At 31.7% G+C, this 27369-nt stretch overlaps 1 protein-coding gene and 1 long non-coding RNA gene across 2 annotated transcripts; one reads left to right on the forward strand and one right to left on the reverse strand.

The window, feature by feature from the left end:
* Positions 1-3923: 3923 nt before the first annotated feature.
* Positions 3924-8827, forward strand: LOC114916897 (uncharacterized). The gene is made up of 3 exons (XR_003805558.2): positions 3924-4016; positions 7490-7547; positions 7669-8827. It is a non-coding gene; the product is annotated as an uncharacterized LOC114916897 (long non-coding RNA).
* LOC109814269 (beta-amyrin 11-oxidase) lies at positions 5659-19835 on the reverse strand. The gene is made up of 8 exons (XM_020378649.3): positions 19500-19835; positions 18665-19151; positions 18068-18331; positions 6812-6901; positions 6603-6681; positions 6385-6491; positions 6181-6302; positions 5659-5861 (listed from the first exon to the last, which is right to left on the reverse strand). The coding sequence occupies exons 1-8, from the start codon at positions 19730-19732 to the stop codon at positions 5771-5773; spliced, it is 1473 nt and encodes a 490-aa protein (XP_020234238.1). The 5' UTR covers positions 19733-19835; the 3' UTR covers positions 5659-5770.
* Between the last annotated feature and the right edge of the window lie 7534 nt (positions 19836-27369).

The following is a 27369-nucleotide window of genomic DNA, read 5'->3' on the forward strand; positions in this document are numbered from 1 at the left end:
AAGAATTTGCCTAAAAAAGGTAGTTGAGAACGGGCCGTTCCGGTTGGAGAACGGGCCGTTCCAGTTGAAGAACGGGCCGTTCTGGTTGGAGAACGGACCGTTCTGGTTTAGAGAACGGGCCGTTCTGAAGGTAGAACGGGCTGTTCTGCTGGGTTTTGGAACGGGCCGTTCCGATTTTGGGAACGGGCCATTCCAGTTGAGATTTTTGCTTGGTTCTGGAGGGTCCAGAACGGCCGTTCCACTTTTGGAACGGGCCGTTCCGGATTAGCTGAGGCAGATTCCTATAAATAGGAGGCCTTACCTCTCATTTTCTCACATCTCTCATTCTCTCTTCCTATTCTCTTCTGTTCTTTTTTCTTCCCCTTTTCTTCTCTCTGAAGACCATGGGGCACTTAGAGGAGGAGACCAAGAAATCCCTGTTGTAGTTTCAACTGCTGTTTATCCAGGTACGGGGGAAAAGGGGATTATTTATATGTAGAGTTACATGAGGGAATTGGGTAGAGAAAGAACCCTAATTTTATAATTATTTCTGTTTAGAGAATTCTTTGTTTTATGTGATTCTGTATGAATTTAGGATTATGGATATATATTTTATTTGTAAAAATGATGCTCTAGGAGAGAGAACGAAATTATAGAAAAGTGCCTGTAAGTTAGGTTTTAGAAAAATTGGACTATTTATAATTGAGAAATTGAGGATCTCATTAGATTCTGTGTGTGTTGAGGATTAGAAATATATATTTAATTTGTAAGAATGATGATCTGAGAGGGAGAACGAAACTGTAGAAAAGTGCCTGTGGGCTAGGTTTTGAAATAATTGGGGGTTTTACTGTTTATGTTAAAATTATATTAAATTGATAATTTCATTGATTATAATATTAATTTATGAATGTTATTGGTATATTATTTGATAAGAATTGATGATCTAGATGTGAATTGCTTCAGGGGTGTGTAAACCCTTATTTTGTTGGACTTGTCTGTTGTGTATGTGATATGGAATTGTGCATGGAATTGAGATATGAAATGAGATGTTGTATGGATGTGATTATGATTGTGATTGTGGTGCCTCACATCAATGACTAGGGATGGCACGGCCCCTGGGTAAGTGGTGCTACAGGGAGGGCGTGACCCTAACATGGTGTGGGATGAGTAAGACAATTAACACACACCACTTATGTCGATTATGGTAGCCCTGACATAGGGTTAATTGCAAGAGACTGTATGAATTGTAATTTGATTGTGGTTCCTCACACTAAAGGATCAAGGATGATACGAACCCTGGTAGTTGATGTTTCAGGGACGAGCGTACTCCCGGATGATCAGGGATGATACGAACCCTGGGTAGGTGATGCTTCAGGGACGAGCGTACTCCTTAATGACTAGGGATGGCACGGCCCTTGGGTAAGTGATGCTACTAGGAGGGCGTGACCCTGGTTTGGTGTGGGAGGCAATTAACCTGTATCACTTGTGTCAGATGTGGCGAGGTCTTGGCATAGTGTTAATTGTAAGATTGGTGTGAATTATGGATGTGGAAATGATATTGTTAATTGTAAGATTGACATGAATTATGAATATGGAAATGATGTTGTAAATTGTATAATTGGTGTGGATTATGATGGATTGAGAAATGTATGTGAAATGAGATATGTTAAATGTGAATTGAGATGTGAAGATGATGAATGATTGATATATATATATATATATATATATATATATATATATATATATATATATATATATATTTTATTAAATAATGAATTATGATGAGATTATATTGTGATGTGTTTGTATGTACTTTGCATATAGATATTTTCTTTTCTCACCGTATAAACTGTGGATATTTTAGGTGAAGAAGATCCGGCTACGAGTGGCATCTAGAATGTCAACAGTTAAATTATGGGAATGCTATGATAATGTGACATCGGGGCAAAGGATTTCTAGGACAGAATATTTATATGGATTTGGTATTGTAATAAATGATTTTAAAATTGTAAACTCTTAAATTTTACCTTTCAAGTTTTATTTTTCAGTCATTTTCTTATATTGAAGAAAGAACAGTTTTGAAGTTTTATGTGAACCCTTTTACGAACCCTTTGAAAGTTTATTCTTCTTAATTAAATTATATTATATATGTGTTGGGGTAGTAAGGGTGTCACATGCTAGGCCACATGCTAGGCCATGTGCTTGGTTCAATTGTGCATTAAAGTTGCATTTAGATGTAATTTGGAGTTGATTTGGGATGACCCATGTGAAGCCACCATTGGCTTAACACATGTGAACCAAATGCAACCCAAATTCCCTCTAAATGTAACTTTAATTTTAGCAATTTTTCCTAATTAAGTTTTCTCTCTATTTTCCTATTCTAATAGCCTAAATACAATGACCTATCAAATACAAATAATAGAAAATAATAAAAGGAACAAAATGAGCCCAATATTAGGTACCAAAATACTCAAGGCCAATAAAGCCCAAAAATAGGTCCACTAAATCTATGGTCTAAAATCCTAATCTAGGTGGCCCAAAAATAAAAGACCAAAACATATAAATCCTACACTACTATGATATGTACAAATAAGGTAGGTTACTGTAAAGCCCATGTGAAGAGTACTCTGGACCCACCAAGCCCATTGGACCCACCAAGCTTTGAAGCAATCAAATCTTCCTGTATGTGGCACCAATCCGAGAGTCTTTTAAGTTAGTCCATGAGCAATCCTTTGCTCTTCTTGCTTAGGTGCTTCCTTCTCTAACCTTGGTGTGTCTTCAATCAATCATTTATGGAGTTTCAAGTCCAGAATCCAACCTCAAGGAGAAGATCTGTGCATTGGAGTAAGGAAAAAGAGGTTCCATCTTTACTTTACTTACCTCACTCCATCATGATGCTAGTGACGAGGGTTAGTCCTTGTTTGGGAAGTGCTTTGACAGGATATGTGACATTGGAATACAACTTGGAAATTTTCATTTTATTGTTATTTATTTTCTAAGAGATAATGTTAAATTTTTTGGTCAAGTTTTATTTTGATGACTTATTTATATATTGATAGGGGGAGTTTTTTATGTGCTATCCTCTACCCACCTTGATTTTACTCGGTTGAATTTTATGCATGAATCCAATTTTGAGTTAAGAAGCCATTTAGATTGATTATTATTACATGTGTGATAGAGGGTGTCATAGTCGTTTCTTTCTAACTTGCATAATATTTTTCATGTCTCTCAACTTTGAAAGTAGGTTCATGACCCTTCTCATGTTCTTGAATAATTAGACAACTTTAGTCAAGGTTGTTTGGGGAGGAAACACGGAGGAAAGTGTCACTTGGGAACTAGAAAGTCAAATGCGTGAATCTTTTCCTAATCTTTTTACTTTAGGTAATTTCAAGGGTGAAACAAAAAGGAAGCAAGAATTGTAACATCCTAAATTTTCTAAAATATTAAAAGGATATTTAATTAATTAAATAGGTTTTATAATTACATTAAAGAATTTTTAAATAATTATGAGTGTTTTTGTTGATTAAAGAAATATTTGTGAAATTATTTGTTATATTAATTATTATATCTATATTTATAAGTGTATTTTATTTTTTTAATGTGTTTTATTTATATATTATGGTTTTAATTATTTTATATATTTTATATATAAGAATTCTTTTAGATAAGGAACATAAATATCTCAAAATTATTTGATTTTAAGAGATATTATCTTATGCATTTATCAACTAGAATTTTATTTAATGAATTAGAATAGTAATATATTTTGATAGATATTTTAAGATAATTAGTTATTTATCTACTATTTTTAAAGATATATTCTTGATTTAATTGTTTTGATAATAGTAAGCATTAATCAATTGGATTTTTGTTGACGGGCCACGCATGGGGTAGGGTTTGCATCTATTTAAATATGTTGGTAAAATTAAGTTTTTCTCACTTCACAAAATTAACTCGTATGTCTGGTAATGAAAGAGTACTAGAGACTGCTAGAGAATAGCTCGGAGACCTAAACCTAGATCTTAGCATCCATGAAGGTAAGGGAAAGTGAGAATCTCACTCTGAGTGCGATTTATCTGTTGGGTAGAGGGATTAGTCCCTAATTCCTTTGTATGTATTTGATTGTGTGAGGAATTAAACTCAAAATCTTGTTGTGATTTTAATGTGTTTTTATTGTTGTCTTGTTTTCCAATTGCAATGTTGTATTCTAATTGTATTTTTGATCTATAAAATTTATATTTAAACATAAATCTATGAGTGTCTATGAATTCTCTTTAACATTATTTTTTTTATTTAAGGTTTGGTTTTGGGGATTTTGTTTTGTTTGTTTTCTATGGATTTTGTGTTGTTGTGACTTGAGTTTAGATTTGGATTCCCTTATTTGTTTATTTAAACCTAAAATTTTGGATTTGGATTTTCTTTTTATTGGTTTTTTATTAAAACGGTGGTGTCGTAATGCGAGAGAGGAACGTGAACAAAATTTTAAATCGTAATTGTGGAGTCATCAAATACTTTGGTAACAATTTAATGTGACTTTGAAAAATTTGATGTTTCCAAAATCATTTATTTGTTTTAATCGTTAATGTCCCTATACATGATATTCCTTGTTTTTTTTAATGTTTTAATGTTTCAAAAATATTTGGTGATGTGGATTCCTCAAAATCTTAGGGGGAAAATAAATGTGATTTTAGAGATTTCAAAATCCTCGATGTTGTGGTCTTATTCTCGTTTTGGTCTTCTATTTAAAATACACTAAATTTTTGCATGATATAGTCTTGTTAGTGAGTAACATACTAGGGTTGAAATTTGTAATATTTTGAAGTATGTGATATGTGATAAGTAAAGTGATCATATGAAAAAGTATACGTACAACTTAATAGGGATGTGATTTTTGTGAAATGTGAAATTGTGTGATTTGCATGAATATGCATAGTCAAGTATGTCATTCATCATTTGTATAACACGTTTTGCGATGGATATGATGCCTAATACAATATTAGGAAACATCCTTTTGTGTAAAATCTTGAGGATTAGTGTTTGAGGATAGTTTGGTTTGGGAAATCTTAGTCTCGTCCATTGTGTGCATGAGACATATATATCGTATACGACTCAATTATCTTAATGAGATCCTCGTAATATGTCCTTCTAATAAGAGTGTTGTAATGGCTTGACCTAGCATGTATTCCTAGATTACTTAGTCTTCGAATAGGGATAAAGCGTTTTACTAGCACCACATGCATATAGTTAGGAAAGTCTAGTCCTTGCATAATCATAGCATGTTATTTGTATTGGAATTATAATGTGGTTTATGTTGTAATGTGCTAAAATATGAATTGTGGAGTAGTGTTTCGATTGTTATTCTATGTTTGTATGTGGATTGATTAACGTTATGAATATTTTATTTAAGTGTTTTTGTTTATGTGTGGTTACCCGACCTTATATATCCTACATTGGGAGTCAAAGTAAGATATTTCTCACTCCTTTATTTTTCTTGTGGTTTTTTTCATGTGTGATTGCATGAGATTTCCTTTTTGGGGTGTTCAGTTGATGGAAAAGGAAGCTTTGATACTTGTGACATCCTGGTTACAAGGGATATATATGGCTTTACATTTTTTTGCACTAGAAATTTAGTTTATTTCTTTTAAATTTTGAATTTGACTTTTTACCTCTATTTTGAAATATTTAATACAATATTCTTTTTATTAAACATGAGAAGTAGAGGGTATCACAAACAAATAGAACCATAAAAATTATTAATAAGCCGTCTCCAATATTCATTTTGCTTAACTAATTAAGAAGAGACTTTGATAACTTTAGCCAAATCTTTGGGATAAGAGAATGAGAAGTTAGGAACATGAGATTTTGAATTCATTATCTCCAACCTACAAAATAAAGAGGTATTAAAATCATAATGTAATCTTTTAAATTAGTACTTAAGGAACATCCAAATGAAAAAGAAAAAAAAATATAAGAAATAGTAATTCGTTATCAAAGCACTATTAAAGAGTAAGTGATCTAAGATAACAGTTATTATATGAATGATAAAATAAAATATTTTACAAGTGGTTCATTAAAGAATACTTTCCATACATCACATCATTGTAAAATTCTAGTGTAAATTCGTTGGATTAATGTGGAGAATCAATGTGAGATGCAGATTTAAATTAAGGAAAGAAAAAATGACAATAAAACAATACTAACCTGTAATTAAGGAGAAAATAGTGTAAAAATATAGTAGTTTCGAGATTGGATATGTCTTTTCCTGGACAAAGCCTGCTTCCACCTCCAAAGGGAAGGAAGGTTCCTGCTGTAGCATTGTAATTCTGCACATAATGATACACACAAAAGATATTTGTAAAAGTGATCCAAAATGGTTCAAAATAGGTTGTACAATATAAAACTTACATCCCATCTTGATGGATTAAACTCTTTTGGATTTGGGTAATATTCAGGATTCATATGAATAGCTCTTAACCAAACTAGAACTTTCCATCCCTTCTGTATGATATAACCTGAAAATATTGAGTGAATGACAAAAGTTTTTATTGCTATTTAATAACAAGAGGTAATTAGAAATAAAGAATTTATATATACTATAATATATTTGCAATAATATAAACAACCTTTGACATTGACATCAGCAGTTGCCTCTCGAAAAATTGCAAAGGAAATATTAGTAAGACGTAACACTTCATTAATTACCTGCAACAAGGCATAACAAGATTCAATGTCTTATTTGTTTGATATATTTTCTTTGAATATGTTTGAGATTAAGTATTCTTTTCAATGTAAAATACGTGCAATAAATACGCCATTTTAATAATTTACTTACTTGTGAAAGATAAACCATTTGCTTAACTTCGCTATGACTTAGATGTTTCTGCGATGGCGGTCTTGCCTTCACTATTTCTTCTTGCTCTTGCTACAATATATAAACAATATATAGATTAACTACAATATATTAACAATATATAGGTTAATTGCGTTATTTGTTTTCTATAAACTTTGATTTATGTAAATATAAAGCACAAGATTCTATTAATAAACAGAATTAAGAATCATCCTTTAAGAATATTCATTATTAAAAAGCATAGAATTAAGAATCATTCTTTAGGAATATTCATTGTAACTATAAAGGGAACTTAGAGTTTCTTAGTAATTAGTTTTTTTCTTTCTATCTATTTTATTTTTTGTTAATTTGTTATGACTTCCCAAACTTATATATAGCCTCGTCCTCACTTGTAAACATAAATATTGGAAATACATTCAGTTTCATATTCTCTTTGTTTTTCCTTTCTCTCTTTTAATCTTAAAATCAATGGCTTTAATTACCCAATCCTCATCCTCTCCTTTAACAATGATTCCAGTTTTCATAAAACTGAATGATGAAAATTTCTTAACCTGGAACATGCAAGCATTAGGAACAATTCGAACACATAAACTACAAAAGTTTCTTGACCAAATGATCTTTATGTGGCTCTTAGCATCTATGTCTTCTAATCTTTTGCAGGTTTATTTTAAATCATAGACTCGTGCAAAGGTGAATCGGCTAAAAACGCAACTCAAAGGTATCAATAAATCTACATCTTTGAATCAATATCTTCTTTCTATGAAGAAAATCGTGGATACCTTATCCTCTATAGGTTCCCCTATTGATTCCTCTGGAACATACATGCCAATCTTGCTCAGATTCATAGCAGATTTGGCAGACATCAAGGTGGAAGGTTTCAAGTGATGGAGGATCATCCTTGGAGCTACATGTGGGACCCATCACTAGGTCCATTCTAGGAGAGTGGAAGAAGATAGGGGAGTTAACACCCCTAGAGACATGCTCCTTATGCTTATAGATAATTCTCCTAAGCCTTGTTAGTATAAGATTTATTTTATTCCTATTTTGCCCTTGTCTTTAATTTCTTATTTTACCCTTGTATTGTAGGTACCTTGGATAGAGAATTTATTTTATTTGTATTTCCTATTTACCCTTATATTTTGAGATGTCTTAATTAGAGGATTTATTTTTACTTGTAATTCCCATTTTAACCTTGTATTTTGGGATGCCTTAGGTTATAGGATTTTATTATATAGCTAGGGAATTATGATAGGAGTAGAAAAGTGGCCTATACATGTTTTTGGTGTTTATTGGAGTTATTTTTGGACTTGGAAATGCTTAGGCCCAAGAGGAGGGCACCTAGGTTGTAGCTTAACCAAGCCAAAGATTCCATCCTTGGCCACCAAGAAAGCGTGACATGTAGGGTTAATTTGGCATGGGTTTGTGTTTCATTTCCCTCACATTTAGCATGGAAATGTGCACACTCCTAAGCCTAGCCGTCACCCTAGCATGACTACCCATGACCTCACATCCTAATCTATATATACCCTAGGCTATGCTCCATGTATTCACTTTGGATTATTATGATATTGAGTGAGCATTTCATGCCTCAAAATCCTATCCTTAGTCATTAGGTTAGTTTTGGCCAACCTTCTCCTATCTCCACCCTTGGAGAGTGAAAACCCTAGAGTAGCCTCTACCTTCATTTGGAGTAAGCCAACCTTATCATAAGAGCCTCCACACTTCACGCCCTCTTTCCATCTTCCCTTGAATGTCCACTTTCTTCTGTGACTAGAAGATCCTTGGTGTTCTATGATCCTTGGAGCAAGGTGACCATTCCATTGAAGCATACATCTATCAATGGAGAGTGGTTTCCATCATTTTGGTATCTAGAGCCAAGGTTCATCAAGGGTAACTTCTATTTTTTGGTCTTTCTTCATTGTATTCGGTCATGTCAATGTCTTCTTGCTTGTCTTATTGTTTGGCTGAATAGATAATCAAAATATATGTTCATATGATCTATGTGTCTTGTCTTGAGTTTTGGTTCATTTTATGCATTCTTATGAACCTTCATAGTTTAGGTGGTATTCATCCTTTTCGCTTTTAGGTTTTGAGTTGCATATGAACATGAAGAATATGCCATGAACATGCTTTTTGATTTTGAAATCCATCCAAGTTTTGTCTAGTCTTGTTATTCCTTTTGTCTACAAAATTCTATGTATGTATGCCAAACACTTAGCATGAATACATGAACAAAAAAATTTATGATGCATAGCATAAAGTGGGCGTGACATTTAGAAGCCTTTAGGTGTCATTCATGCATGCTATTTAGTCCTAGCATCTTCCATGTGTTTTTGAGCATCCATGTGTAATTTGATTCCTTGTTCGTGCATTCAATTTGCAACCCACTTTTCCTTGCATTTCCACTTGAATTTGGTCAATATTTGATGCTTTGCTATACCTAAAAGAATCTAAGAGATTTGCTGGAAAAATTTTGCAAAACAAATTGTACTATATAGTACAAGAAACTTTCCACTCAAGATACCCTAAACACCTCTAAGAATCCTCCACTTGTCTTCTTCTTGTTTCTCCAAAATTTGACCTAAAATCTAACCATACACAAGTGCAAATGTACAAGGTAAGGTGCCTTACGATGGAGACACAAAAATGAAGATGACAAATGGAGAAACCTCTTTTATAAAAAAAGTATAGGTACTTTTTTCTTTTTTCCTTCTAATTCAATTTCACCTCTTTTTCTCAACAAATTATTACATGTACTTGCTATAACAAAGAATTTGCTTAGTGTTTCCCAATTTGCTAGGGACAGCAATGTCTTATTTGAGTTTTTTTCCTGACAAGTGTTGTATCAAATCTCAGGCAACTAGGAAACTCCTACTCGAGGGAAACTTAAGACATGGACTTTATACATTTGATGATATTTCTCTTATTACAAGTCCTTGTACATTTGTTCCTACTAACGTAACTTCATGTAATTCTATTTCATCTAGTATCTCAGTTGATAATAGTACTAATAATGCTACCAAACTGAGTTTGTACAAACTATGGCACTCCAGATTAGGGCATGCCAATTGAAAAATAATCCAACATGTTCTATAGAATTCTAATATTTATGTGCCTAGAAATTCTACTTTTAGTGTATGTAAAGCATGTTGCTATGGTAAATGTCATAATCTGCCCTTTTATTCTTCTAAAGCAACATATAATAAACCTTTGCAACTAGTTTTCTCTGATACATGAGGACCTACACCTATACCTTCATCAAATGGAAACAAGTATTATATCCACTTTCTTGATGCTTATTCCAAGTATACATGGATTTATCTAATCCAATTTAAATCTCAAGCTCTTTTATGTTTTATGCATTAGAAAATGATTGAGAATCAATTAGATATGAAAATCAAATGCTTACGAACAAATGGTGGCAAAGAATATACTATTTTTTCATGTTTCCTAAATGAGCATGGCATTATACATAGGCTTAGTTGCCTTTACACTCATGAAAAAAATAGGCCAGTTGAAAGAAAACATAAGCATATTGCTTAAGTAGGTTTATCCATGCTTGCAAATGCATCTATGCCTCTAAAGTTTTAGGGTGAAGCTTTCTATTCTGTTGTTTATATTATTAATTGACTACTTACACCTACCTTGAGTTATTGTACACCTATGGAAACTTTTTTTTCAAAAAACCCTGATTATCATCTCTTACGGATATTTGGTTGTGCTTGTTACACTAATATGAGACCTTATAATAAAAACAAACTTGAGTTTAGGTCTCAAGAATGTGTTTTCCTAGGATACACATCTAATTATAATGGATATCTTTGTCTATCCAAAATAGGTAAGGTGTTTATATCTGGACATGTAATCTTTGATGAGGATTTGTTTCCTTTTGTAGTAAATCCTAAATTTCTAGAGGAAAATGATTTTGCAGCTGAGGTCACCACACCTACCCCTTTACCTTGCATACCTATATCACAAAATTCTACATATATACAACCAGATACTTTAGCAATACCACCATAATCTTCACCTTCTAACCTTGAACATAACCAACCAGCAACTTCTTACCTACCACCACCACAAATTTCCCACCAGCCACACCACCTTGCCCTTCAAATACTCATTCTATGATCACTAGAGGAAAATATGGAATTAGGAAACCTAAAGTACTGAATGTATCAACTAGTTCTCCCAAACCAAAAGATGATATCTTCATTGAGCCAAAAACAATCAAGATGGAATTTAATATACCACACTGGAAACAAGCAATGGATACAAAATATGAGGCATTGCTCAAGAACAAGACATGGAGCTTGACCAAACTACCTCCAGGTTGTAATCTAATTGGCTGCAAATGGGTCTACAAAGTTAAAACTAATGCAGATGGAAGCTTAAATAGGCACAAGGCACGCCTTGTTGCTAAGGGATTCCATCAAAGAGATGGATTTGACTTTCATGAAACCTTTAGTCCTGTAGTTAAACCAACAACAATCAGAGTTATGCTTAGTATAACTCTTACATAGGGATGACATCTTAGGTAGCTAGACATTGCAAATGCCTTCCTCAATGGTGACCTTCATGAAAAAGTAAATTTACGTCGGACATGACAAGGTCTGACGTAAAAAAGTCATAAAAAATTTTAAAAAATAAAAAGAAAAATAAGTGCAAGCAGAACGGCCCGTTCTGCTTGGAGAACGGCCCGTTCTTCTTGAGAGACCCAGGAGTGCGTTCTCCAAACCCGGACTTGGTCACTTCCTTCTCCTTCTCCAGCTTCAAAAACTCGAAATGCAACACAAACATTATTACGAAAAAAACATCTCAGAAAACCCAAACTTGATGGAAGATGCTACCTCATAGAACCTCGCAGAAAAGCCCATGACCACGCGAAGAAGAAACAGAAGAAGGTGCAGATGAGGAGGACAACCACGATTTGAGGAGGAGGCGGAGGGATGAGGAAGAAAAACAGAAGAAGGAGGAGGAGGCGCGGGAGAAGGAAACCATGAAGATTTTGAAATTTAGCTAGTGCGCGCTCACCTTTTAACAGGTTCTGTGGATTATTTATGTCGGCCCTAATTGGGTCTGACGTAAATTTTAACATCTACGTTGGACACAATGCATCACCGACGTAGATGTTAAAATTTACGTCGGACCCAATTAGGGCCGACGTAAATAATTCAACAAAATTACGTTACATGCCACCACATTTTTATTACGTCGGGTGTTTTTATATTCGACGTAAAAAGGGTGACGTAGTATCCTAATTTTCCACTAGTGATTGGTTTGTAAACTTTACAAGTCTCTCTATAGACTCAAACAAGCTCCTAGAGCCTGGTTTGAGAAACTCTATACTACATTACATTTAGTTGGATTTCAAGCTACCAAAAGTGACTCATCACTCTTTGTACGGTTTCATCCCAAACATACAACCTTTATTCAAGCTTATGTAGATGATTTGGTGATTTGTGGCAGCTGCAACATAGTCATACATCATCTAATCAACTTCCTATCATACAAGTTTCCCATTAGAGATCTTGGTTTTCCAAGTTTTTTCCTTGGAATTCAAGTCAATCAACTAGCGACCAACACTCTTATCTTAACTCAAACCAAATACATCAACGACTTACTCAAGGAAGCCAACATGGTGACTGCCAAACTAGTGAAAAAACCAATGATGAAAAATGTGAAGCTCAATTCTTCTGATGTTAGTCCAGACTTTGATAACCCTACACTCTACATATCTATTATGGGAAGCTTATAGTACTTGATAATTACATGACCATAAATCTCCTTCGTTGTCAATAAAGTGCGCTAATTCATGCAAACACCTAAGGAAAGTCACTGGCAAGCCACCAAAAGGATCCTAAGGTATCTTTGTGGAACTAAATTAAAAAAATCTGTTGATTTGCAGGTATCAACATTTTGTGATGCTGATTAGGGAGTTGATATGGATGATAGAAAAACTACAATAGGGTTATGTGTCTTTCACTACAAGAAAATGACGATTTTGCGACGGTTATATGGCCTACATTGCGACGGTTAGAACTGCCGCAAAGACAACATTGCGACGGTTTGGGAACCGTCGCAGAATTGTCCGTCACCAGGCAATTTTGCGACGGTTATCAGAACCGTTGCACAAACCGTCGCAAAATTGGAATTGCGACCGTTTCATCAACTGTCGCACCAAATGCCTCTATATTAACATTGCGACCCTTTCATCAACTGTCGCACCAACTGCCTCTAAATTAATATTACAACCCTTTTTTTACCCGTCGAAAATTATAATTTTTTTTTTTTAATAAATTTGTTAATGTAACAATCCTCATATTTGACCTTTCAAGGATTTTATTTCACGATATTTCACTGTTTAGCATGTTTTATCCTTACTTGTGCAATTTCTGGGAAACTTCCCAGAAGGTCACCCATCTCTGTACTACTCCAGGTCAAGCACGCTTAACTGTGAAGTTCTGATGAGTAAGCTACCGAAATGTATATGTATGTTGTCAGTATAACTTGTACAAATTAATTCATTTAAGTCATCCTCAAATATACAATCTCATATTTGTACTATAATAATAATATATAATAATTTTATATTACGAATAATAATAATAATAATAATAATATATTTAGTTATTCTTTATTTATATGTACTTACTTTTATAATTAACATCTACTTATTTCGATTTAAAATTATAATTTAAATTATTTAATTTTTTTAACTTATAACGATAATATAATTTATAAAATTATAAATATTTATTTATTACATACTTATAAATTAAATTTTAATATTTTAAATAAATTATTAATTAATTTAATATATTTATTTACCTTAAATCAAACATATAAAATTCAAAAAAAAATGTATTTATCCTTGATTTATTTTCTAATTATCAACTATTAATAAAATACTAACTTAAAATCTTATCTAATTATATATAATATTCTCATATCAAATTTAAAACCAGATATTAGTTATACAAAAATATTAAGATCATATAGTAAATTGTCAATAAGATTTTAGTTAAATAATTTAAAATAATTAATGTTTCAATTATATTGTTAATTAGCAAATAATTTATTCCAAAACTAATTAAATTTTTTTATATTAATTATTAGTAAAATTTAATAATTTTTAAATTAATAATTAATTGGATCGATGAAATTCAACACACACGATGAATTATTGAGTGGAACAACTTTACCAAGAGTTATTTTGTAAGTTATCTTAAATCAAACATATAAAATTCAAAAAATGTATTTATCCTTGTTTTATTTTTTAATTATCAACCATTAATAAAATACTAACTTAAAATCTTATCTAATTATATCATAATATTTTCATATCAAATTTAAAACCAGTTCTTACATTTTCGACAAATATAAATTTTTTTGAAATATTCCATCAATAATATAGCTTTTCCTACAAAACTTTTCTCATTGAAAATATAAATTTTCCGACAGATTTAATTTTGTTTTTATAAGAAATCATCTTCGATTAATATAACATTTTATATATATGATTTAACAATAAAAATTTTTCAATTTAACGGTTAAATTTACAAAATTCACATTAATATAAAGTTATTGAGTGGTGTAACACTTAGTAAAATTTACACTGATGTAATTATAAACCCCCTCATATATATATATATATATATATATATATATATATATATATTAAATGTGACTTTTACTAAGTATTACACCGCTCAATAACTTTATATTAAATGTGAATTTGGTAAATCCAACTGTTAGATTGAAAGTTCATATCTCTCATAGATTATATATACAAAACTTTATATTAACCCAAGATGATTTGATACTTCATTTTTATAAAACAAAATTGATGTAATATATTCATTTCAAAATACACTAAAATATAAACAATTTGATTACCTTCCAGTTGTTGTTCAATTTTAACAAAATTTGATATACACTTATAAAGTGATATGAACTTTCAATTTAAAGGTTGGATTTACAAAATACACACTTAATATAAAGTTATTGAGCAGTATAATACTTAATAAAAGTTACATTGGTATAATTATAACCCCCGATATTATATATATATATATATATATATATATATATATAGGGACGGATGCACGTTTGGAATAGTGGGCACTTGCCCCACTACTATTTGACATATACATAATTTTTTATCTAAAAAAATAATATATTTTAAAAAATAAAAATTATATTCTAATAAAATAAAAATATAGATTCAGAAAAAATGTTTATTTATTTTATATCTATCAAATTTTTGAAAGAAATTAATTCTCATGTAATAAAAAAAAATTCTTAATAATGAATTACTTTTTTAAAAAAGTTTAATTATAATATATATATATATATATATATATATATATATATATGTGTGTGTGTGTGTGTGTGTGTGTGTGTGTGTGTGTGTGTCTTAATATTCACATATATAATGTAATATATTAAAATAAAAAGTTTTTTGATAAAATAAAATTTTTATCATGCATGTTTATCTTTGTATACGTTGATTGAAAAAATTAAAATAGTAAAATTGTATATATTGATTAAAAAATTCAAAATAAGAAAAATCAGAAGATTTATGTTCCATTTAGAATTGTTATTATAAGATATATTTTAAAATAAATTATCATCTAAAAATATATATTAGATATTAAAAACATATTTATATCATAAATAAATTAAACTGGATTTTTATAAAATTTAACATATTTATTTTTATATTTTTAATAGTGTTAAAAAGATGGACATTTAAAATAAAATTTATAAAATTTAACATTGTAAATTATTCAATAATATGTGATGCGATAACTCAAAAATTAAGTTATAAAATGATAATTATATTTATTTATATACTCTAACACATCTTACATACAAGATAAATTCATAAATTTGTTGAAAGATAAATTTATATTCTAGTCACGATTTTGAAATTATATAAAGAAAAAAAATCGTGTACCTCATGTTAAAGAAAGTATATATAAAATTGTTAATAAAATATAAGTTCATTAAGATAATATACATAATACTTCAAAAAAAAAACTTTTAAATTCTAATAAAAAAAAATGCTGAAAATTTTGCGACGGTTTATGAACTGTCACAATGTTAAATTTGCGACGGTTTATGATTAACTGTCGCAATGTTAAACAAATTTTGCGACGGTTTACGATAAACCGTCGCAATGTTGAACAATTTTGCGACGGTTTATGATAAACCGTCGCAATGTTAAACAAATTTTGCGACGGTTTACGATAAACCGTCGCAATGTTGAACAATTTTGCGACGGTTTTGAAAAACTGTCGTATGAAGGGTCGCAATATCAAAGCGACGACGGTTTCTAGATAACCGTCGCAATTTGTCCGTCTCAATTTATCATTTTTCTTGTAGTGTTTCTTGGTTCCAATCTAGTCTCTAGGTCTTTAAAGAAGCAACATGCTATAAGCAGGTCCATTATGGAAGCTGAATAAAAAAGTATTGTAACTATAATAGTAGAGCTTACATGGTTAAAGTATTTACTAATTGAGCTTCATATACCAGTTCCAAAACCCCCACTAATTAATTTACTGTGATAATCTTAGGGTTGTTTTACTCTCAGCAAACCCAATTTTGCACTCAAGAACAAAATATTTTGAGCTTGATTTGTTCTTTGTTAGAGATAAAGTTAAAAAAAAAGAGATACAAGTTCATCACATTCCATCAGCAGAACAAACAACATATATCTTTACAAAATTGCTTACTACTGCTTCCTTTTCAAACTGTATGTACAAACTAATGGTTCATTCTCATACTCCATGAGTTTGAGGGGGAGTGTAAAGGGAACTTAGAGTTTGTTAGCGATTATTTTTTCTGCTTTCTATCCATTTTATTGTCCATTAATTTGTTATGAATACCTAGACTTATATATAGCCTCATCCTCTCTTGTAAACATAGATATTGGAAATACATTTAGTTTCATGTAACTCTAAGATCTTTAGTAACTATACATGTAATATTTATTGTACCTATGTTAAAATGTTACTTGTAGTTTCAATAATGAACATTACATCTATATAAAATGCATGTAAAATAAATTACGGGATAAAAAAATAGCATTAAATTTTTGTTTTATTTTTTATTTTTTTACAACAAATTAAATTCAACATGCATCTAAATTCTAAAGTGGGTTTATATGTTTATTCAACATCTATAATTTTTAAATTTTTTTATCTCTTAACTAATTTACTCAATTATCTCATTCTTTTAAAGTTAACCAAACATTTTTTTTATAGCAGAGGAAGAGAGTAACTCTTTTTCATTGGTCATAATAATTAATTAAGCAATAATATTTATTTATTTTTAATGTTATTGAGAAAATAATTAATTAAATAATTATAAAATCAAATATATTTTACGTTCTCATAAATATAGATATATTTGTTTCTCGTTTTTGCCTTTTTTATTTTTTATTTTTTTACCAACATGCTTCAATGCCGATTGCTTTGGCCCTGCCGTGAACCGGGTCTGAAAACAAAATTTCTTATATTTTTTTATTACTTTGTTAATTGAACAAAATTTACTATGCAGGGACATAAAAACAACTGTTTCTTAGGACATGAAACATGTTATTAACGTCAGGTATCATGACCTGGGAGGAATCCCCTTATATGAGGCTGCTTCCACTAATTTTTTATTATCTGTACACATTTATAAATACAAATTGACCTAATAATTATATTATATATAAACATTTTCCTCACCAACATATTTTATTCTGATTATTTTCATTATTTAAATTAGATATTCTTAATATTATTCTTTAAATTATTGATTATAAATTCAAATTTTAGATTATATATATAATCGTATTTATTTATTGTGAATTTAATTATTATAATTTAAACATTAAAAATAACTTTACGATTTAATTATATTAAAGTAAATTTGTATCATGTAAAATGTTAAAAAACGAATTTATATATACAAATATTATACCCACAACTTAAAATTTCTATATTCTTACTTTTTATGACAAATTAAAGAACAAAATTAAGTCACGATAAACATTTTTTAGATTAAAAGCCAAAAATTATTTTACGAACACCAAAAATCGTTAAATTTGTAGGCTAGCTCTTTTTTAAGTCATAATGATATATAACAATATTTAAGGTGGCACACGCTTCATGAAAACTTTTGTGTGCTTTAAATTTATAGAAGTGATTATTCTAATTGCATGCACTCTATATTAGCTTTATTTACCTTGGCTTTTCTGAACACATCGGGATGTAGTGTAAGATACATAAGTGACCACATCAAACCAGTTGCTGTGCTTTCATGACCAACAAATAGAAGCCCTATGACTATATCTGCAATCTGCTCATCTTCTAATTCCTCTCCATTCTCTCTTTTATCTTCCAAAAGAATATCAATAAAATCCTTTTCATCATTGAGTTGACCCTTTTTTCTCATCAACCTCCTTTCACCCACACCAGATATAACCACTTTTAACAGCTTCTTGCGTACCTAACATACCATGTAATAAAAACCATATAAATGTGAATTTAGAATCTTAAAATTAAGAGAAATGATAGCGTACTCTTTTTAATACTATTTTATTAATACTTTATTTTTTTATTGGTTGACAAACAAAAAGTTTGGTAGCTTGCTACTATTAAATAAGAAGTGAGAGTTATTAAATCAAACGTCAGATTCACAAAAAGAATTGTGATTTTAAATAAGTTTCACACAATAATAATAAAAAAATTATAAAGAGAGTGTTATTAGAGACCATAATGTTAGTGAAATTCCTTTTAAGTTAATAAAAATAAGAAGAAAAGTGAAGGAAAGGAGATGAACCTGAAGTGCTTTATGATATGTAAAACCAGGCAAGTTAATGGGCACACTAAATAAGGGATTACAATCCGAAAATTCCCTAAATAAATCTTTTACTTTTGCGACGATGGGTTGATTGTGAGATCCAAAGAAGACGTAGGTGATGACTTTAAAGGTAATCTTCTCCAACTCCTTGAAAATCTCAACAGGGTGCTTTATGCTGGATAATTCTTCTAGTGAATCAATTACTATCTCCTCAATACGTGCCAAGTACATCGCTAACATATTTTGACCCATAATCGGAACAGAAACTACTCGTCGTAAGCGCTTGTGTTCAACATTAAAGACTCCAGTCGAGGTATTACTACCAAGTAATTCAGAAACAGATTTTGGATACGCCAATTTAAAGTTCTCATCATCATTCAGCACTTGTCTACACATCTCAGGAGCACAAACAATCATGCTTGGTTTTCCAAACAAATGTGTCTTGTAGATACCACTTCGTCCATATCTGAATCATACATGACAAAGTCAAATGAGACTAACTAATTATATACGCATGGGAGTGCAAGAATGCTAGCTATACTTTCTCTGACTTTTTTTTTTCTTTTCTTTTTTTTCATACTCCTTATTATTTGTCAAAATTCACAAATTTTTTGCATCACATATTTCATGTTGATCAGGTCTTGATTTAATAGTACGACCTAAAAAACTTAGTATTTGTAATCAATTATAAGTATTGTAGATAATAAAGAGAATATTAGAAATAATATCTCTAATATCTTTCTCATATAATAATGATGATGAATATGATAATGAGATGGGAAAAAAGAAAGAGAGAGAATTTTTTTTTTCAAACTTGGAGACAAAATTGTTGATGAATGAATCGAGTTGGCCAGAGGATAAGACTTTGATGAAGGGTATCATATTGCCAATAAGAGGCCAACCCATATCACCAGGAGGCAATAGGGATTGTTTGTTTCCTAATTTCAGATCATAATACCATCCATTCAACCTCCTCACGAATTTGTTTAGCAAAACGTAAGAAGCCAACAAAGTGGCAACACTCATCCAAACCCAATGTAATTCCATTTTTCTGAATGGCTCAAGTTGCTGATATTAGTCCGCTATATATAGCAGCTTGTTATAGTTAATTATATTGACTTTGGAATTTATCATCACGTGCGCTCTGTAGAAAGATTGACTTATAAATCTGATCTGGATTTTGTACTTATTACAAAAAAATATGAAAATTTAGACACTCCAACTCACCTATTCATTTTATTTGACGTTTAAAAAACTTTTGAAAATAGAATATAATATAACAGTTAGATATAATAAAAATATGATATGATAAGAGTGGTATATATAAACATTAATTCTATCACATATTGAATACAGATCATGATAATAAATAAAATAATATTATTACAATATATGTTTTATAATTAATATATGCTAATGAGATATTATATAAATTATATTTAAATTATAAAATTTTGTTTCATTAAAATTACATATAATTTTCTGAAAATTAAGTTTTACTTTAATTGTTTAAAATTTTACATTAAAGAAAATATAATTTTAAATATATAATAAAAAATGGTTTGTAACATAATTTTATTCAATAAAAGTTATATAAATATTTTTGAACTTATAATTATTATTCATGTAACAGCCTAGACAAACAAAAATGAGAGAGATCCAAAAATTGTAAAAGTATGAGATTGTATAGTTGATGATGACTTAAAGAAATTAATTTATACTACCTATACTAACAAGATGCATCTACTTTTTTTGGTAGCTTATCCCATAAGAACTTAACAGTTAAGCATGTTTGACGTAGAGTAATTTAGGGATGTGTGACCTTTTGGGAAGCTTCTCAAAAAGTATATAAGTGAGGACAAAGCATGCTGAAAAATCTTAGGATTGGTTTATGGGGTCAATCATTAATCATAAAAGCGGACGAATATCTCAAAAAGAGCTACCCACAAAGGATTCTGATTGGTGAAAGGTTCTGACCAATGAGAAGTTGCATGAAGTGTCATTGTGTGAAGTGTTATGGAGTAGAGCCACTGAGAGGTGTTACAAATGGTATTAGAGCTTGGTTCTCTCCCAGTACGGTGTGGTTCAAGAACAAACCAAATTAAAGCTGGAGAACTTGTAACAACCTGGACACACCAAAATGAAAAGGATCCAGAGATTGTATAGTTGAGGATGACTTATAAATTAATTTATACTACCTATACTAACAAGATGCATCTACTGTTTTTTTTTGTAGCTTATCCCATAAGAACTTAATAGTTAAGCATGCTTGACATAGAGTAATTTAGGGATGTGTGACCTTTTGGAAGCTTCTCAAAAAGTATATAAGTGAGGACAAAGCATCCTGAAAAGTCTTAGGGTTGGTTTATGGGGTCAATCATTAATCCTAAAAGCGGACGAACATCTCAAAAAGAGCTACTCATAGAGGGTTCTAATTGGTGAAAGGTTATGATAAATGAGGAGTTGCATGAAGTGTCATCGTGTGAAGTGTTATGGAGTGAAGCCACTGAGAGGTGTTACAAATGGTATTAGAGCTTGGTTCTCTCCCAGTACGGTGTGCTTCGAGAACAAACCAAATTAAAGCTGGTGAACTTGTAACAACCCGGACACACCAAAATGAAAAGGATCCAGAGATTGTAAAAGTATGAGATTGTATAGTTGAGGATGACTTAAAAAAATTAATTTATTATACTACCTATACTAACAAGATGCATCTTTTTTTTTGTAGCTTATCCCATAAGAACTTAACAGTTAAGCATGCTTGATGTGGAGTAATTTAGGGATGTGTGACCTTTTGGGAAACTTCACAAAAAGTGTATAAGTGAGGACAAAACATGCTGAAAAGTCTTGGGGTTGGTTTATAGGGTCAATCATTGGTCCTAAAAATAGATGAACATCTTAGAAAGAGCTACCCATAGAGTGTTCTAATTGGTGAAAGGTTCTAACCAATGAGGAGTTGCATGAAGTGTCATTGTGTGAAGTGTCGTGGAGTGGAGCCACTGAGAGGTGTTACAAATGGTATTAGAGCTTGGTTCTCTCCCAGCACGTACGGTGTAGTTCGAGCATACTTAACTTAGAGTAATTTAGGGATAGGTTACATTCTAGGAAGTTTCGCAAAAAGTGAGTGAGGATAAAACACATTGAAAAGTCTTATCTTGATTTGTGGGGTTAGTCATTGATCCTAAAAGTAGAAGAACATCTCAAAAAAGACTACTCACGGAGGGTTTTAAACAGTGAAGGGTTCTGACCAACATGGAGTTGGTCAAGTGTCATCATATGAAGTGTCATGGAGTGAAGGTTAACTAGTGCACCTATTTTAGTGTTACCTGACCCTAGTGACACGCTCTACTCCATATGCCATAATATAATATAAAAGATACATTTTAACATAAACTAGACTTTGTGAAAATAAAAATTACAATGGAAATAAAATTTAAACTACTCAAAGTAAATAGCAAGGATCAAATCCTAACTAGTCCTAACTAAGTCTCTGATGTCATGTTTCTTATCAGAGAAAAACTCAATGTTGAGGACTAAGCCTTATCATCGACATCCTCAATGTCATGCTGATGATTCCCTATAAAAATCACAAGAAGACAATACAAAAGAAAAGGGAGTGAGAAACATCTCATTCTAGCTCACGGTGTAGGAATATAAACCGACTAGTCAAACAAAAATAACATATACAATATTATATAAAATACACAATTACACATCATCTTATTTAACTCATTGATAACATAGTAATTAACAACATATAAGATTATAATGCATATGCAATGGACACAGACTATATGTTATCATGCATGTGGCACCAATAAAAATATCATATATCACACTTATGCATTGCTGCTAGCAATACACGTACAATAGTCTAAGAGTACATATCGGGTCACACCCTCTACACACTTTCACTAGAAGGACATACTATTAAGATCTAGTTGGGATAGGTAAGCTGCATAAGATATATAAATCCCATGCTCACAAGAGTATGACTAGGACTTCCAAACTAAGCTATCCCCAGGGTTGGTTCCCAAGCTTTTACACAAGGGACCTTTCCTGGTGGTGTATTCCTCATCATACCCTTTAAAAACATTTTATGCATATGATGCATGTCAAACAAACTCTATGCATTACATTCACATGGTTTTATACCATAACACATCACATATCTTATCATATCATATCATGGCTAAGCCTCACTTAAACTTCTCATCATATGACCCTCATAGGATCTATACACATCAAATGCATCAATGTCAAAGAACATCAATCAATTCATAAATAGCTCATAATATGTCATATCAATGGCACACTCACATACAACATTTTCATATAACTTAATCTTCTATGACATCGCATGGTCTAAACACCTTAGCTAGAGCTATGTATATGTTATTAAGTTGATCTTAATTTTATTAGAAATTTAAGACAATTATCTCCAACTTCTATGTTGATCTCAAGAGCTAAATATGTCATCCACTATTTTAAATAAATACAAAACCACAACGTTCCAACCTAAATTTGACAGCCTGAACTTTTCTCACTAATTTGATCATAACATGAGTTCTAAACCTCCTTTTAAGGTGATTCAAATGGAATTTCAAAGCTAACATCCAAGGCTACAACTTTCATACAGATCACGAAACCTAATTCTTCTATTTAAGTCTAATCGAAAAGCTTACAATGTACGCACGTTATATTTTGCGCACATAATATGAGGTTCATCTTTTAACTCACATAACACATAACTCAGTTATTCCTTGATACTTTTATGTGATTCTTGAATCTAAACTGTAGCTTTAAATGTCTACTTTCTAACCCAATAATAAAAACTCAATTTCATTAATCACATGTAGAGAAATTAGATAAATAGCTAGCTATATTCATACAAGAATTTTCAAAATCTGACACAATTCAAACCCATTTTTTTTTTCTAAATCCAACTAATAAAATCTCTCTATAGATTATGTTACACTTCTAAAAGACACAATTTATACATATAACTACATACCCAATTAATCTCCTCTTACAATCACAAATGCATTCCCTATGGGTTTCCCAATAAACTCAGAGATCTCAAATCATACAATTACAATCTCAAAAACTGAAATTAATCATTCATTCAAGTAACTCATACAATTAATTACATACAAGTGTAGACACTAAATTTCGTCCGGGGCATACAAACAAGGAAATAGACATCTAGCATGAAGAAAAAGAGCTCCTAAAGGACTAGAAACGACATTATATGACATCAGAAGGCTCAAAGCTCAATAATGGTGGTTTAGTAGCTCGAAACGGGACGTTCCCAAACTGGAACGGGCCGTTCTAAACTACTAAAAAGGCCTAGAAACCCTAGTTTGGAATGATTCGTTCCAACACAGGTTGATATGAGTAAAATTCAAATCAAGAATGGGACGTTTTGCTTCTGGAACGGGCCCTTACAGATTTAAATTTAACGCATAATAGACTGATCCAGAATTGGACGTTCTGAAACCAGAATGGGCCATTCTGGTCAGTTCTAATATTTATAAATAGAAGAGTCGAGCACAACTCCTGGGGCCGAAAAAATTTGTCCAGAACACTATATAGCTCGAAATTTCTCTTTCTTTCTCTCTCTCTCTCCTATTGTGTTTCTTGAGATTTTGTGAGGTATATTGTAGTGTGTTAGGTAACCAAAAAGCACCTAAGAGTCTCCCTATTTGAAGATCTAATAAAGCTTGCTACGAGGTATTATTCATCAATCTCTTTCTCCATCTTTTACTTCTTTTATTTTAAATATGATCATAATAAAGGAAACCATGTAGACATCTTAGGGTCAATTGTGTAATTTAGATTTCATGTAAATAACCATTAATAAAGGGGATCAAATATTTAAACTATCAATTCTTATTACATTAGCTTCATCATAGGGTACCGATTAAGAGCGTTGTAGGGGTGCTTAATACCTTTCCTACATGTAACCGACCCCCAAACCCAATTTTGGTTATCAAGGCCATTATTGGATTTTCAAAATCTTTTCTTTTTCCAATGTTTTGAGTAAAAAATTGGTGGTGACTCCTACAAACAATTTTTCAAAATCACTAATTAAGGATTAGTCTGGTTTTCTGGCATTCCTTAATTGATGAGATTTCCAATTGGAAGTCTAAACCATTGGTTGTAAGACTAGAATTTTTTGGGTTACGACAGATGGCGACTCCATTTGGGACGTTTAAAGAGGGTCAGACCCATATAAATGATAAAGTTAGTAAAATAAGAATAATATTTTAAATAATTTTCCCTTTTACTTTGTTTGTTTTATTTGTGTGGCTTTATTATATGTTTGTTTGTTTAAATTCTGCACTTGTTTGAATTAACAATTGTACACAAACCATAGGACACAACAGTCCCCCTATACCTAGGGGCATGTGTTAAGTCAGAAGAAGACGATAGAACTTCCCAACAAGGTTTTGAATGAGACAAATATAATACTTATTGTTATTACTAATAAGTGTGTTAGTGTTTCAGATACAAGTACAGGAAAACTGAAGAATGGAAAACATACATCCACACCAGAATCAAGAATCAAGAGATATGAGTCAAGCATCGAATAAAGGCTGAGAAAACAAAGGGAAATGCATCAGACGAAGACACCTACACAAAGGAGTAAAGAACAATGCAAGAGCTGACAAGATGTTAGACAATAAGAACAAACAAACAAAGAGAATCAAAACCAGCACAAGAAGGGAGATAATGGAGACTTAGACGATACATGACCATGGACGATGGGCAAGTCTTGACTAGGGCACTCTAGATTGAGTCAAGTACCTACAACTAGCTACAACAGCGGAATAGACAAAGACTCAGATACACAGACGAATGTTAAGCAAGCTGGAATGCGTCTGAAGACACAACAAGACAAGTCATCTAACATCTACACTCTCAGAAGAACATATGGAATCATTAAAGTATAAGAAAGAAGATAAGACAAATGGACGAGCATTTATCAACGTGTGTTAGAGCAGGTACACCCACCAGCCAGGAAAAGACAACACCTCTGCAACAACAGCACTAAGAAAGTACAAGAGATCTCGAAAAGTGCAGATTTAACAAGCAAACATTAAATGCTAAGTCAGAGGCATTAAATGTAATATTTCATGAAGACTGTACAAACCAGATGAAAGAATCAGATGATAAGCAATCCAGCATAAGGACGAAATCGACTATTACTAAAATGAGACATCAAAGTATTAGATGAAGCTTATGAGGAATAGTCAAGGGAAGACAAGAACCAGTAAAGTCAAGACAGATGAAGCTAATGACATAAGAAACCAAGAGTCAAGAGATGAATAACTGGAACACAAACATATACCAGATGATCACAAAATCTTCAGACAAAGCCATGTCAAAAGGAACTACTCTAAAGCACAAATCAGACGAGGGATGTGTCTAAGGCTAGAAGGAAGTCAATCATACATCAGACAAAAGTCAGCACAGACTGAGAGACACTCCAAAAGGAAAAAACATTTGGTCATTCACATTGTTAATCAGAACAAAGAAAAGTCAAAGCACTAAACCCAGATGCTGAAGTACAAGTCAATCCTGAAGTGCATAGGACCATCAAATGTGGGACGCAAACAAACAAAGAATCACGTCTCAAGAAATAAGCGAAGGTATCCTCTATAAATATCCCAGACCGCTAAACGTAAAACTCATATGAAGAAACAAAGAGAAGTACACAAAAGCAGAGCATGCATGTGTCAGAAAAAGTACATTAATTTTTCAGAAGAGGACAACGACTATATTTCTGCAAGACCAGAAAAAGACAAATAATTTCTTGGTCTTAGACAAAGTCAAACACTATTGCAATAGGATAGAGAAAAATACACGCATTATCTATAAAAGGGAAGCAACATCTAATGCAAAGAGAAATGCATTAAATGAAGAAATCAAATTAGTTGTGAATGACTATATCTGCTTCAACGGACATATGCAACGGGAAAATTTCACAGGCCTATAAATATGCAATATCATCAAACAAGAAGTGGCTTGGCGAGAAGCAATGAAAAAATAATCATAGTCTTTGCCCAGGGGCTATTTACTTAAGAAAAAAATGATAGCAAGCCCACGAAATAGAGAGATCAAAGATAAGAAATTATAGTCATATGTACAATATAATATTGTAGTTTTATCTCTGTAAACTAAGATGTTCAAAATGTTAGTTATGAACAAAACCTTAGTGAGTACTGTAAACCTATGTATCCTCTCCATGAGAGTAATCCAAACACTCAAACACGAGTCTCTGTAAGACTAAGGTAGCAAACCTTAGTGAGTGTAGAAATTCCCAATCCTCTCTGTGAGAGTTATGTAAACACTCAAACCCAACCTACTCAGCTAATGTAGTAAAGCCTGAAGAGGCTAGGGAAAGAATACTTGTAAAGCCCGGAGGGGCTTGTCAAAGAATACTCACTTCTAGCCAGAAGTGGCTGATAAGAAAATACTAGGGTTGGTGAGTGAAGCCGACAGGCCAGGAGTGGTCGAGAATACTTGGGGAACCAAAAGTGGTTTAAGAATACTAGCATTGGTGAGTGAAGCCGACGGGCCAGGAGTGGTCGAGAATACTCAGGCCAGGAGTGGTCGAGAATACTCAGGCCAAGAGTGGTCGAGAATACTCAGGCCAGGAGTGGTCGAGAATACTCAGG

This window comes from Cajanus cajan, chromosome 3 (assembly GCF_000230855.2).
Source record: "Cajanus cajan strain Asha chromosome 3, NIPB_CcT2T_4, whole genome shotgun sequence".
In the NCBI taxonomy this organism is placed as follows: Eukaryota; Viridiplantae; Streptophyta; class Magnoliopsida; order Fabales; family Fabaceae; genus Cajanus; species Cajanus cajan.

Bases quoted from the DNA above. Each gene is read 5' to 3' on its own strand.
- LOC109814269 (XM_020378649.3), bottom strand. From the start codon at position 19,732: ATGGAATTACATTGGGTTTGGATGAGTGTTGCCACTTTGTTGGCTTCT. The intron at 18,332-18,664 runs GTTCATCTCCTT...ATGGTATGTTAG, and splicing joins CATATCATAAAGCACTTCAG to GTACGCAAGAAGCTGTTAAA. The intron at 6,682-6,811 runs GTAAGTAAATTA...GCCTTGTTGCAG, and splicing joins AAATGGTTTATCTTTCACAA to GTAATTAATGAAGTGTTACG.